At 43.5% G+C, this 15,624-nt stretch overlaps 1 protein-coding gene across 1 annotated transcript; it reads left to right on the forward strand.

Annotated features, from left to right (window-relative positions):
- Positions 1-3,875: 3,875 nt before the first annotated feature.
- Positions 3,876-11,528, forward strand: NMUR2 (neuromedin U receptor 2). Its single transcript, XM_015642257.3, has 4 exons — positions 3,876-4,595; positions 9,396-9,480; positions 10,199-10,324; positions 11,269-11,528. The coding sequence occupies exons 1-4, from the start codon at positions 3,876-3,878 to the stop codon at positions 11,526-11,528; spliced, it is 1,191 nt and encodes a 396-aa protein (XP_015497743.1).
- Positions 11,529-15,624: the final 4,096 nt, after the last annotated feature.

A 15,624-nucleotide genomic window follows, 5' to 3' on the forward strand; every position in this document is an offset into this window, starting at 1 on the left:
TGCATTCCTCTGGGACAGAAACACTTGGTATTGCCAAGTTCTCCAGGAATTAAAGCAGGGAGTTTGAATCTGCAATTCAGAACTTTGTGTGGCCCCACGGGCAGCTCAGAAAAGCTCCATGAAAGGAGCAGTGAACTCAGGCTCAGGCTGGAGAGCAGCTCCCTCACACAAAACCTCTCAAGGCTTTTGCCTTCCGTATCCTCAAATTGCAGGAGAGAAACCACTGAAACAACAGAATCTGCAAAAGGAAATCAGAAGTGAGAACAAAGTCAAGCTTCACCTGCTGAAGATAAAAAATACTGGATCTTCTTGCCAAGAATTCTGGCAAACCCTGCACATCCCCAAGCCCTTCCAGTGAAGCAGGATGCCTTCCCGAGGGTGTGTGCACAATAAGAAGTGTAGCATTTTCCTGCAAACTCTGAGCAAAATCCCCTGCAGGTGTGCTGAGAGATGCCAGCTCCAGTCCTGATGCCAAGTGGACATGTCAGTGCAGGATTGCACTGACAGAATCCAACAGACTTGAACATTGAGGCACACCAGGGCATTCACACAGTTCTGTTTCTTCCAGATTCACAACCAGAGCATGTGATGCTGGATGAGAAACCTCCTTTTCTCACCACATAGATAAAAATATCCAAAATTAGCTTGTTTTGCATGAACCCAAGTCTCCATTCTGAGATAAACAAATGTTCATAAGAGTCCATCATAATGGCTCATAGTTCAAAGTACACCCCTCTGTCAGTGGGGCCAGTGGAGAATTTATCCATTTTCTATGCTCTGGATAACTTCCACTGTTCTCTGCCTCTTTTGATTACTGTGCCAAATTTTCCCATTTTCTAATTACTCACCAGGAATTAATGTAAAGCAGTTAATGGGTGCCCTTACAAGGGCTTTGACAAACATGAAGGTGCTTGAATTCAGCCCTCCTGAAGTGTGCACTTTGTAGTTCACAGTGCAATCCAGAGAGGTGCTGCAGTAAATGGAAAACATTCCACAATGGAAACGTGGTACAGGAGACATCATCAGCATGAGGACAAAGTCAGTGCCTCACTCTGACTCTTGCACAGTGCCAAAAAAACCTTGTCTGGGTTAATGCTGCCAATATCACACTACATTAATGGAAATATTACATTACATTCATTACACTGCCATTGTATAAAGCTGCATGATTCCAAGGCCAGCAGGCAGCACACCCTCTTCCTTCGAGTGTATAAAAGCAAGCACCAATGAAGTTTGCTTTATAATGAAAAATACTAAATGCTTTATTATTACTTTCATAAGGAAAATCTGTTTTTATTTTCTGTCTCAGTTGTAAAAATGAAATATTTCCATTCATATGGAGCCAGAGCAAATCTTTGGTTGGATACATTCTTCTATCCTTACTGGGACAGATATGATATAGAACACAAATAAAGCTTTGAGAAATAAACTGAAATTTATTTTCCACTGTCTTTGTCCTCTCCATCTGCAACACAATTGTGGTCATAGCAACATTGGTCTGTGGGTTAGCTGGTTTTCTTCTCCTTCTATTCTTAAGGGTTTTCAGCATCTGAGCTCAGCAGGACCAGAGAGGATTGAGAACAAGTGGAAGCAGGCACAGGTGGGTCTGGCACATCCACACTCCCTGATGTGTTTGTACAGCCCATTGCTTTCCTCTCATAGAGATCACAGTGGGTGTTACTGCCCTTTTGGCTTTTTAGTTAATGACTCAATCCTTGCTGGTTTCCTTTTCTGTAAGATTGGGTTCAAGCTGAACAGACTCAATCTTCCACTTCAGTTTCTTTACGAAGGTTAATGGGCAAGAAGAAAAATGAAGCCAGTTTGGTAGCTACTTCAGAAGGGTTTACTCACCTCAGGTATGCTGCAGTGTGGAGTGGAGGGATGGAATTTACTGGGGGAAGAAAAAGAAGAAATGGAAAGAAATCATATATGAAGAGATGATGTGGAGGAGAAAAAAGAAACAAATCAAAATATATAAATAAAACATAACATAGCAAAGCAAAACAAAAAATTGAAAGTGAAGCAGAGGTATGGAAAATGTTTACTCCTGCACAAATTCTCAAATACTTGTCTTCTGCTGTGTTCTGAAAGAGTTAATCCTGGTGTCAGCCAGGAACCAAACTAATGATTCCCCTGCTCCTACCTCTTACATCAGCAGCAGATCAAGATCAAATTCTACATTGTTAAAATGCAGGGAATAGCTACAAGATGAATCCTTAATGAAGGGAGCAGTGGGTCAGAAGGGCACGTTTGTTATTCAATAATCCAGTAAAACTTTTCGATCTGCTGAACAAAATACCTCTGTGCAATACTAGAAATAAATGAGTTAGGTCCATCTGATGGAGACAGTTTATGTGTGAGATAATTTCAGCAGGTCTGAAAGTCATCACAAGAGACTTGCTCCTGCCTTTTAGTATGGTTGCTGTGGTACCTTCCATGCCTTTCACATTTTAAGTGATTGCACAGTAATTCCCAGCTCCACACTTTGAACGTGCCTCCAAGGGACCAACCCTTGGTTCCTCACGCACTGCTGCTATTTTGGAGGCAGTCTGTGCTTATTGGAACAATCATTTTTTTTCTTGAGAGGTCAAGCTAAAGGGTCAAACAGAGAAAAGAGATACACACACAAATAGCAGATTCAAGCAGCTCCTTGCCTAAGGATGTCAGGGATGTAAAAGGTTTACATGGCTTCAAGGAGGAGACTTCAAAAGTGAGAGCTAAAGAGGTTCTGGGGAGACAAATCACACACCAAGCTGACAAAAATCCCAGAATTAGCCCTCAGACCTTGCACACCTTCAATTCCAAACAGCTGAATACTTTCTGAATCTCAGAAAATTGTATCTGTGGACTTGGAACCTTTTTTGTTTTAGAGAAATTCAGGAAGTAATCAAGCATTCATACAGAGCTAAATGATCTATTTTGGCACATTCATGGTCCTTGCAGGAGACACTTATTTTTTGGCTCAGAAAGTGTGTTTGCAGAATGCTTGTCATTCATGAAGAAATAAGAGTTTATAATAGGCAATAAATATGGAATAGTATGCTGTACAGAAATATTCCCAAAACAAGGCTCTCTAAGAATACAGGATCAAATTCCAGCATACTTGGGAAGTGAGAAAATATTTTGATGTCAGTAAGAACTGTGATTAAAATCTTTAGTCAGATCTCAGGAGAAAAACAATTGCAGGGTTTTAAAAAAGGCGGAAGCATTATAATTCCACAGAAATGGCTACAGAAACCATTTGGCTTTCTACTGATCAAACTCTGTCTCCAAGTACTTGCTGCCATAGACAACAGAAAATAAAAATCAGCTGAGATTTGAAAAACAAAATCATGCCAGAATCTTCTGTTTTGCTTTTGTTTTGTTTTGTTTGTGGCTCATAACTGGACATAGCACCATTATAATTTTGTAAAAGCTTTTTGGACTGAGTTTTGGGGGTGTTTCTGGTCAGCTTTCCCACCCTCTGACATAAACAAATAACCTGCATCTGATTTTGTATCCCATATTTCAGATTCTCAGCTCCCTAAATCCCACTTTTGTGACTCTGTAAATGCATCAGCCACGGGAACTGATGCAAGTGGCTGGAACCTCTTTTTGTACTCTATAATCTAATGCACTTAGCGAGCCAATGAATATGTGGGAAAGGAGGGGCTTTCTGGCGGAGGGGCTCCGTGCAGGGGAACAGCTGTTGAGCAGCAAAACCTTACCCAGAGCCTGGCAAACACACTCATTCACATCCTCAGTGGCTCTGTGCATCCAGGGCTGGCAAGGCAGCTACAGCCCTCCTCCTCTCCCTGCAAAAAGTGAGCAAACTTGCACAGACAAACAGAAAGGACAACGAACCTCAGCTGTGAGACATTTCAGCAGATCCAGCAATGGCCTGGGTCAGTAATTTCTCCTGGTTGAACCACCTTGCTCTGTATGAGGGACGTCTCAGGGGGTACTTGAACAGCACTGAGGATTATTTAACCTTCCTGTGCGGGCCCAGACGGAGCCACCTGTTCCTGCCCATGGCTTTGGTGTACTCTGTGATCTTCGTTGTCGGGGTGGTGGGAAACTTCTTGGTTTGCCTCGTCATCCTCAAGCACCGCAGCATGAAGACCCCCACCAACTATTACCTGTTCAGCCTGGCGGTCTCAGACCTGCTGGTGCTGCTTTTCGGGATGCCCCTGGAAGTCTACGAGATGTGGAGCAACTACCCCTTCCTGCTGGGGCCCGTGGGCTGCTACCTGAAGACGGCGCTCTTCGAGACGGTGTGCTTCGCCTCCATCCTGAGCGTGACGGCGCTGAGTGTGGAGCGCTACATCGCCATCCTGCATCCCTTCCGCGCCAAGCTGGACAGCACCCGCCGCCGCGCCCTCAGGACCATCCTGGCTCTCTGGGGGCTCTCCGTGCTCTTCGCCCTGCCCAACACGGGCACCCACGGCATCGTGCTGCAGCACTTCCCCAACGGCACCCTGGTGCCCGGCTCTGCCACCTGCACCGTGGTCATGCCCCTGTGGATCTACAACTGCATCGTCCAGATCACTTCCCTGCTCTTCTACGTGCTGCCCATGGGGGTGATAAGTGTGCTGTACTATCTGATGGGGCTAAGAGTAAGTCCTGCTCCAAGTGTGCTCAGTGTTTCCTTGGCTCATTCTCGTGTGTTTGTGTCTATGTGGCTTTTGAGTGAGTTTTGCACCTTTTTGTTGCCCGTGTTTTCCCCCCAAGACAGCAAAAGTGTTTCTCAAAGCTCTGAAAATAGTAGATCCAACTTCTTCAACAGGTGCAATCCTGTTCTGAAATTAACATTGGGGAATAATTTACCCCAGTCTTATAAAAATGTACCATCATTGCTGCTCACATCTGAATGTTAATGAAACACCCAAGCCTGTAGATTGATTCCAGCCTCTCAGAGATTTACGCCTTTGCAGTAGGGACTAGAAAGAAATGGACCAAAAGGAAAATGTGAAAAGAATAAAAAGAAGATGGCTAGTGACTGAGTCTTGTGTACTATTTGTTTTCCCTTTTCTTGTGACTGTTGAATTTCCATTGCATTACTTTCTTCCTTTCCTTCCCTGGAGCTGGTGGTAATATTCACTTGTTAAAACTCACAAAGCTCATAAACTGAAACCTTATTGCTGCAGCTAGAAAATTCAGCAATCATTTCTTTATATAACTACAGCCTTGTTTCACCAGGCTACCTTAGAGCTTATATTCATTCTCTCTTCAGAAATTGAGACTACTTTTGACAAGTATCCATCACATAAATGTGTGGACAAAACAATCAGGATCACAGTGTTATAAAACTATGTAGCACAACACTGAAATGCACTGCTAATCACCGTGACTTGATGACTGCTTTCTTCGCATAAGTTACAGACATTTAGGCAATATAAATCCCATTTTATTACACCGAATGTAACTTAAAGTTTACAAAGATGTGTCTGATCCCATAGCAAGAAAGGAAGACAAATGAACTTATTAAATAATATGCAAGAAACTGAACCAAATCTCTGTTGTGTGTATATAATTTTTTTGTACTGGCTGATATTTACTGTTACCTGAAATTACACAGAAGCAGTTTTTACTTCCCCATGAAAAACACAAGGATTTTCTGCCAGAAATTCACAGCACAGAGCAGATCCTCAAGGCAGTGAATGTGTTAAACTATCCCAAATCTCTGGAGGATTTTAAGGCATCTTGATATCGTTTCAATTAATATTTTGCAAAATAAGACCTGAATGGGGATGAAAGGTGATGAAAATTTAGTTGTTACAAAAAGGAAAAGAGAAATCCCTGAATTTATAAAAGGAAAAATTGAAGGTTGGAATCATTTTTATTTGCAGGAGCAGATATTCCTATTCCCCAGCCCAGAAGAGAAGCTCAGTACCAGATGAGGGCTGATCCCCCAGGACTTCTGCAAATTCCCACATTTGTTCAAGCTGTCTTTCCTAAAGACAGTAATGTTCACTGATTGTGCCTGTTTTTCTCTATATCCACCTCAGACTTCCAAATTTTAACAGGATCCATCCTGGCTAGATCTGCAATATCTCCAAACTAAACTGGGCAAGATGATTTCATTTCTTCAACAGAAGTGACAGAAGAGTGATGTATATATACAATTTTCCAAGAGGAGACACTTTTTATCTACTCACAGAAGAGGAAATCTGTGAGGCTTTAGCAACACCCTGTGGTCTCCTGAGTGCCGTGTATCACTCACAGAATGGCGTGGAAAAGCTCAGGGTTGATCCAAAGGTCGTACAACGGCTCAAATTCAGCAAACAGAGACGTAACCTTTTCATACCCAGGCTCTGTGGAAAGGTCATTTCCTCACCAGTTTCTCCCTCAAGCTCTGCCTGTGCTGGGCAGTCTGAGGATGGAATGCAGATGGGGACAGGTGACCTGCCAAGCAGCTGTGAGAAGGCAGCAAACATGGGTCATAGGGTGCCTGAGTTAATTTATAATTTAATTCCTTGGAAAATGTAAAAATACATTTGTCTTTTTCACTGGGAAATGGTTGATTACCTCATTATCTACTTGGGTATAATTTTAAGGCTTGGTGGTTTAATATTGCAATGTTATGGTCAATTGATGGTTCCAGTACCAGCGTAAATAAGAGGACACTGATCATTGCACTGTGAACTCATTAGGCTCCATTGTGGAAGCTTCCTGCTGCCTCTTTCATGGGGTTCCCATCACAGAGACCTTTAGGATCAACCCCTAAATCATCCAGGCCCTTCAAACCCAGTTCAGCTGTTGAGCTACCGACTGCAGCCCACAGCCAAAGAGCAGAGGAGGGAGAGGAGAGGAGATGAGAACATTGGGAAGTAGCTGCTCGTGGAAGCTCATCCCTGGGGCACTGATTGAGATGGGATGGGATTGCTTGGGAAGAAGTCTGCATTGCAGCAGGATTCACTGCAAGGTCCCTGCCCATTTCTTTCAAACTGATTCCTAAAAGGACACGGGCGTAGGTGCTGATCACTGCTCATCTGAAAGTCATACTCTGTTTAACAACGGTTACTTACAGCATAGGCTGGATGATTCTTCTCCCAATCTTCCAACTCTTCTCTAAGTCTCTCATCCCCTCAAGTAACTGTCAGTAATTATTATTATTATTATTATTATTATTATTATTATTATTATTCTTTTGACATATTGGCAATTTTACTTTAGTTGTCTCTGAAGCAAGACAACTTAATCCTGTCAATGCACATCTGGTCCAGATTTTATCATCAAAATGTATTTATCCCCACAAATGCCCAGCTGTTAAATGCCCAGAATCATCTGTGGATGGTGACTGCCTTTATTTCAGCAGAGCCCTGCACAGCTCCTCCAGAGTCTGTCCCCTTTCCATGGAGGTGGTTCAGCAGTCCTTGTCCCAGTGGAAGGTTCTCCTTTGCCATGGGGGTGAGCTAAGGGCACACCAAGGCTGCAGCTCAGCAGCAACAGCTTCAGCCAAACCTCTGAAACAGGCAGGCCTCTAATCTTTAGCACAAGCCTTGTGGGGCTTAAATATCACTTTTTCCATCAGCTGGAGAGAAACTTTGATCACCACTAGTATCAGACAGGCAAAGGAGTTTACAGAAAACAGCTCTTTTGCAGAGTGGCTTCACTATGTTTGTCTGGGCATAGCTGAGACCCTCATTTCACTCACCCTTTTGGCTTCTGGGGTGAAATGCTGTAGCTAATAAGGATCTGGGGGGAAAATCCAATTTTCAGCTTCTTGCTCCAGTCACTTTTAATTCTCTTGCAGTGAAAGGGTAGCATTCATCTCAAACCTACACAGCAGCGATGTAAAAGTAACCATACCTTGGCTGGGGTTCTACCTCTCTCAAATCACTGGCATGATTTAACTCAAGTTACAACCTTTGACATGGACTCAGTTATTTATTTTTTCCCCTCCCTGTTTGTAATATTTCATTATTTTGTTAAACTGCAGCTGCTGAGTTGCTCTTGCCTGTAATACCTTCATCACTTGATGCTAAAGAGGAGCCTTACAGCATCATCAAAATGACAGGAGGAAGGGGAAAAATAAAGATACATGTGTCTCTGGTTTATTACAGCACCAGCACACTGTACTCTCTGAGGCTTTGGAATATGCTTGGAATAGATTACTGTTGAGACTGAAAACCACTGAAGGGAATCCAGGGGTTTTAATAAATCTGATCGTTTATCAGTAGATGTGTTACAAATCAACTGAGTCTTTTCCTTAAGGAACTGTGCCTGTGACTAAAAGTTACAAAGGGAATAATGTAAAATATGAGAGGCTGAATTGCACTATAACTGACTATAATTCCATTTACATGTTTTTTTCTTTTATAAATAAAATAAAGAGAACATTTAAAGAAGGGCTCATTTCATCATCCTTACAGAAAAGTATTATTAATCAGAAGTCAGAAAGCAAAGTCACAGTGCAAAAAGCAAAAGCAAATGGCACAACTACCATGTCTTCACGAGGTTTTTACAAATCCAGAGCTATTTCTATTTTTTTCCATCCTTCCTGATATTGTTCCATGTATAATTAAGTTTTGGTTCCAGTTTCTCTACCTGAAAACAGACAAAGCTGTTGGCTAATCAGGAGTTCCTACTGCAGGAAGCTGGGTCCAAATGTGGACTCTCCAGTCATGATTTCTTTGGCATTCAAATAAGTTGTCCTGTTTATGTAAACCTGATCTTTTCATCACCAAAGCACCAGTCTTCTCATCATGAACCTACTGGGGATGGATCTCATTATTGCTCTTTATGCTCTTATTTTTTTAGTCCAGGAAAAAGTACTGGAGAAAAACCTCTCCTTGTTGTGCCTGAGCAGTGTATGGCTAAATCTGTGTGTACCATGCACCCTGCCCATCTGCAAGGCAAATTTCTGGGGTTTGTTCCTCAGATGGGTTGAATATCAATTACTCCCAACACTCAGGACATGAAACAAACTCCCTTGAATTCTACAGGATTTTTCCAATGGTTACAGCTGTGCTGTACTTAGGCCTCTCTGGGTATTTTTTGGATCATTGGTTTGTGCTTAATTGTGGGGAACACTTTTAGGAAAATAAACAAACTGACAATATTTTGCTGGAAGAGAAAATAATGCCTAGCAAAATATTTTTGAAATGGAACATAAACCGTGAACCAAATATTGACTCATTGAGAAAAGGTAAGTGGGGAAGTGAAACACAAATTTGTAAATATGCAGGTTCAGATGCATAAAATCTGCAGATTGTTTTGAACCTAAAGCTTCCATGTTTTTCTAGACAAAAACCAACACATAAATGCAGAGTTATTATTTTTTTTCAGTGTGTCCCATGTGGCCCCAAATGTTTCTTTCTCAAACTACAACTACCAAAACATCAAACAGTCTATGTCTGGTGGGGATTTGGTCTCTTGTCTAAGCTGTCCTTTGTTTTCCCTCCTTTTGCCAGTTGAAAGGAGATGAATCTTTGGAAGTGGAGGATTTGTCTGTGAATGTTAAGAGACCATCTAGGAAATCAGTCACCAAGATGTTGTGTAAGTATTGAGTCCTTCTGTGTTTTATTTACACATGAGCAGGAGTGTGACCAGTTCTTGAAGGGTATTAAGCAAGTTCACTGGATACAAGAGTTATGAGATGAGTACCTGCCATATTTTTTTAAAAAAGGCTTATTGCTGCTTTATCTGGACTTGCAGGAGTGAAGCATCAGGGGTAACTACCAAAAGACTCAGAAAGCATATTTTCCTCCCCAGCACAAGAGGAGGTTGAGCAAACCTTCGTGGCAGACGCTTTCATGGCAATTCTCCAACATCCTTCACTCTAAACTTGCTCTTACAGCCCTCCAGGGAGGATCCCATTTTTTTCAGAGTGCAAATAGTCCATCTTGTACATTTTTACAGAATGTAAATCTGTTTTGCATTGCACCAAACTGTACTTTGGAGCCAGCCTGGTTTTCTGAGCCTGGAATGAGTTTGGCCTCCATATATACCCCAACATTGCCTGATTGTTTCCTGCTCTGTTTGAATGTCATTCTGTGTGCATGCATGGGGTTATCCAACACAGAAATTAGTGTAAAGATTGTTCTTTTAGTTGGTAATGGTAAGACAGAAAGGATGGCAAAAGTTTTGAAACCATGAATATAATTTACATATTAGATCTTCCATCCAGCTGTATGAACTCCCTGCCCTGTGCAGGCTGGTGAACCATATCCTCCCATTTCTGACCTGTTTTTCTTCTCCCCTTGCTCCACACCAGTTGTTCTCGTGATAGTTTTTGCCATCTGCTGGGCTCCGTTCCACATAGACCGGCTTTTCTTCAGCTTTGTTGTGGAATGGACTGAGCCTTTGGCCAATACCTTCAACTTAATTCATGTGGTGTCAGGTAAAGCCTTCTTCTTCCACTTGCACATGGACTGGCAAAAAAATGAGTGTTTATGAGTGGTTTTGCTTGGAATGTGTAGTCATTTATTTTGTAGGGGACATGATACATGCATGGAAAACCTCCTTGAGGTTCGGTGAGCAGTGATGAGAACACTGTCTGAATAAAAACAGCAAGCAGGTTCCTGCAGCTTTCAAGATCTGGACATGTTGAATACACAAAGAATAAAAGAAAAACAAAAAAAGGATATCAAGCATCATTACTAGCTGCTTTTAATTCTTGGGCATGTTCAGAACTAAGGACTGCTGTCATTCAGCTGCTTTTAAGAAGCACACAGGAGCAGGCAGCACCCTCCACAGGCTCTCTGGGGCAAATAGGAAACCTTACCAATAGAAGAGCCTTACATACTGCTCAGCACTGGTGATGAAACCAAATGTTTATGGCCTTGCCAACCATAAAATGAAGGGCTTTTCAAAGAGGAATCTTATTTTCAATCTGCCATGGGAGAACACTGAATGTGGCCATTAGGCCACTCAGACAAATCCAATCTTGTGCCATTGTCCTGGTGAGTTGTAGGAAATTAGCTTCCCCTGACAGTTATGTTCTGACAGCTTTGATGGGGCACCAGCTGTGCAAATCCTGCTGTGGGCATGAGGGCAGTGCTGGAGGCAGGGCAGCTCAAGAGAGAGCTGGTTCCTGAACAGCTGGAGAGACTGAGCCCAAATTCACATTCTCTCCCACTTCCCTTTCACTGCAGTGAAAGCTGAGCTAACCTCTGTGAGACATCTCTGCCTGTGCCAGGAAGGCAGCAGAGCTTCACTGCTGCTGTCTCCACCCTTGCACCAAGCTTGGTGGAGCTCTATAGCCAAAAAATAGATTTTCCTCTTCTTAGTTGGTTTCATACACAAATTAACGTCTCTCTCTGTCCCCCACCCTTGTTCTGCCAGGTGTTTTCTTCTACCTGAGCTCTGCCACAAACCCCATCATTTACAACCTGTTGTCCCAGCGCTTCAGGATGGCTTTCCTCAGTGTGATTTCTCCTTGCTGCAAGCACTGTGCCCCTAAACATCCCACCTGCAAGATTTCATCCCAGAAGAGCATGTTTGTGATTGAGGATCACAATCTCATGGACTCTGCTGAAAACACAAGTCTCCCTGGCACACACAGGACATCTGTCAGCAGCTCTCAGCTCTCCACTGGCCTGTGACTTTCCATCACGGTGATCCAGGTGAAAGAGAAGGTTAAGAAAATTACTTTAAGACTAAAGCAGCAGAAAACTTCCTAAAAGACGGATTCCAGCAAGAATTGCTCAGGAGGTGTCCCACTGAAAGAATGAAGGAGGAGACTGTATTTAGGATGTTAGGAAAGCACTGTATTACCCCCAGGCTAATGGGAGGGCTGGAAATCTGAGTTTGCTCACTGCAAGCTGTGCAAGCGAAAAGCTGCTTTAAAAGGTAAGAGACACTCTCAGCACAGGAGAGAGAATCAGCTTAGTACCAAATAACTTCTTGTGCAGCAACCAAAACATCAGCTTCTACTTATTTTGAAACAGTACAACTTTCTGCATAAGCCTTCTCTACCCACTTCTAGCTTTAGGTAAGCCTGTCCCACTTGCCTCTGCTACAACCTTCTTCAGGAACGGCTGCTGCAAACCCCTCCTGTCAGCATCAGCGAACTGGCAAGAATGAGAGCAGCTCAGATCTGGGCTGATAAACACCAGCTACCAGCAGCAGCTATTTCTGGGCCAGAAGAACCAGGGAGCCAACACTTGTAAAATAAATGTAAAGCAAACTTTTGCTTTCTGAGCTTCTTATCATTACTTCAACTTCAGATATTTATGTGTTGTCTCCACCAGTGAAGCCTTGTGGTTGTGTTTCAGCAGACTTCACTCCTCCTGTACCAGGTGGGCTGCAGAAGTCAGAGATCCACATGGATAAGCAATCACCAGGAGCCTGGGCAGCACTCACAACAGAGAGAACTGGGACAAACCTAATTCAAGGGCAGTAAAAAGGGGAGTTTTGCAGTGATACTGGATCTACTAAATTCAGTTTTTGCCACGAAGCACAATACAAAAAAAAAAAAGTCTGAAAAACTTTCCTGCATCCCAGTAGTGCAAACAGATCCTGAAGGCAGTACACTCATATCCAAGCTGACAAACTCCTGGGCTCTGCTGACTGCAGGGACAGGACCCTATAAATTTTGCCAAGGGAGTTCAGGGAGGAGCCATTATGTGATAAAGAATTCTGTAAAACTCTGTCTCACCCACTTCAAAGCCTGTTCATGGTGCTTCAGGGAAATGCCTCCTGTGTGCATCCTGAGGCAGGGCTGGGTTTAGTCCCCGTGCTGGGCTCAGGCTTGGCACGCACTGCCACCGAGAATCATGCCATGAGTGTCACCAGGGGACTGGCAGCCACTTACACAGCCAGAGAACACAGAGTTATCACAGCAAATAAGAACATTAGTTCCTGAAAGATGATGCACTGTGTGCATAAAGGCATTTTCCATTCTGGTCACTGGGGATCCCGATGAATTTCCTACCGAGGAGGAAGGAATTCTACTCCTGGTTACCACAGTCGCTTTCTTTCTTTGCCCCAAAGTTTTCTGTTTTGTTCTCACTGTGGCACTCTGAGGTAGGATACTCATGCCAGCTGGAGAGTCCCCTTTTCCTGGAGCACAAGGGGAATGTTTTCAGACCTTTTTTACCACCTGCAGTCTTAAGAACCAAGCCCTGGAGAGGGGAGGAGCCACACACAAGGCCTGCAGAGAAAAGGCCTTTCCTGCTCCCTCAAGACACAGCTGAAATGCTTTACCACCCCCAAGTGGACACTTGCGTTTTACCAGTGGCATTTACATCTCTAAGCAGAAATTTTGCATTATTTTTCCCTCTGCCGGAGATTTCAGTGTGTTTTCCCTGTGGACAGGCCATGGCAGTGGTGTCCTGCTGCCTGTGGGCTGCCCAGGCCCCTGCTCTCCTGCCTGTGCCTTGCTCCGAGCTCTGATCCCACCAACCACCCAGGGACCACACAGGACACCACAGGGCACCACAGGGCAGTGGCTGTGCTGGATTTCCCCCTCACCTTCCCTCCCTCCCTTGGGCAGATCCCTCACTGAGCCCTGGGGGTTTTCCCCCTGTCCCAGGTGTGTGAAAGCTGTCCTAGACACCGGCCTAGGTGAGGGTGAGGGGTGAGGACACGGTGCATTCAACACAGTCACACATCCAGCATGGGGTGGAGACATTCCTCTGCCAGGTTTTGTGGCTCTTTCAATGCCTGTTATGCATTTAGGGCGAGACAGCATCTTGTGTGGGTGCACAGAGCCACCCAGGAGCGAGAGCCATCCACGAGAGATGCTGCTCTCCTCTCCTCATGGGAGAATCCCAACCTCCAGCTGCAAAGCCTGGGGCTGCCAGATGCATCCCTTGAGTTGCAGATGAGCACACAGACCTGCAGACAGAGTTTGGGCAAGCTGGAGGGCAAAGATTTCATGTGATCTCAAACAAAGTGGCCATACTTTTATCCCAAAGGAAGACAAAAGGGTTTTGTGAGGAAGGGGAAGCTGAGGTGGGAGGAATGTGCATGGATGGAAAAATTTTAGAAGAGAAGTAGTGAGAAGGAAGTCATCATGAAATCACCTGGTACTGAATTAATTTATTTTCTTGTCCTAAGATCAGTTTTTATCCCATTTAATTTGTTGTCAGTCAAAAGTAGCGATATGCATAAGCAAAGCTTACTGAGCTTTTTTGGCCAAAATCAAAATCAAAGCTGAAAACATTTAGTCTTGCACCAAACCAAACCTTCTGTGAAAGTGTTATTGGGAGAGACATGACAAAACTCCTCTGAATTCTGCTAAAAATAAAATAACTGCAGTGAAGAAATGCAGACTAACTGGAGACTCCAAATTAAGTTCCCTGTGACTGCACAGCTCGGTACCCCTTCACTCCTGAGGGAGGATCTCTAGAAAATAGTTGATGCACTTTGTCCCTAAACGTAGTCCATGTCCACTGGAGGCTTTTCTTCCCAAAAGGTCAATGCTTGAGTTATTTATCACTCTGCTCTGATATTTACCTCCTGCATTTTGAAAGCTGGATTCAAAGATGAAAAAACCAGGAAGATGGATAGAGATGTCATGAAAGCTGATACTATTCCTTTATTTATGCATTAAGGAGCTTTCATAGCCAAGTGCTGAAAAATGTTGGCAACTGTCTGAGAAAAAACTCCTGTTGCACAAAAATGGAGAGCAACTCTCTTTCCCCCTGAAGCGGTCCAGTGTGATAAAACTGTATTTATTTGAAATCAAGCGTGACTTTGGAGACAGAACTGTCTATTGATTTATTTCTCTTCTGTTTCCCTCTGAGAAATGTGTGAGCAGAAAGTGTGGAGAGCAGGGGCAGTGCTCCAGCACTGTGAACAAAACTTGGAGAGTCTGAAACGTGCTCCAAGGAAGCACTCAAGGGGAGAAGAACTGTGTTCATTGCCAGTGAGTGATGCTCAGATCTAATGCCAGGTTCAGTTGGAAAAAACGCCATGAACAGCAGGTGGACAGTTCTGTTAAGTTTATAAGAAGAGTTTTTGAATATCACTGTGTTTTGAAGTGTTTAAACCACAGCTTATCAGTAAAACTAAATGTACATTTCTGCTGCAGAGATGGTTATCTGTATCTGTATGTAACATTAAAATAAATGTGCTAAAGTCTTCCTCAGACTGGTCCATGCTCCAGAAATCCGCATGCTTCTTGTTTGTCCCTCTGATTTCACATGAGCAGCAGATGGACATTCCTCAAATGTTCAGCCAGCACCAAGTACAGGACACCAAGGACTCATTATGAGTCACAGTACTTTTAAAAAAACCCATATTTCAGCTGGTATATTTGCACAAAGCCAGCACTAATCCCCATGGGCCTTGTGGCATCCAAGAACTCTGTACAGTTGCTCCTGCAGGGGAGGAGGTTAAAAACTGGGCAGCACATTTGTCATAGGCAGGAGAGGGTCCCAAAGCAAAAACTGCTCCTTCCCAGCCTGTGGAACAGCCAGGTCTGCTCTCCCTCTCTGTTTTCCCACATTTGTCTCATTTTCTCTGCTTTCATTGTGGCACTTGCTGGTATTTTCCCCATTGAGGTTTCTTTTTCTACAAACTAGCAAATTGCTGAGCTGTGGCATTTCCATATCAAATGGATATGAATGTAAGGAGAAATATGATAATGAAAGCAGAATGAACAAGAAATCAAACAAGCACTTGCAAGGATTAAAATTTGAGTTTAGAATTTGGTCCAAGTCATTTACCATGCAATGATGGCAAATGTCCTTC

The sequence above is a fragment of the Parus major genome, chromosome 13 (genome assembly GCF_001522545.3).
Source record: "Parus major isolate Abel chromosome 13, Parus_major1.1, whole genome shotgun sequence".
Classification (NCBI taxonomy): domain Eukaryota; kingdom Metazoa; phylum Chordata; class Aves; order Passeriformes; family Paridae; genus Parus; species Parus major.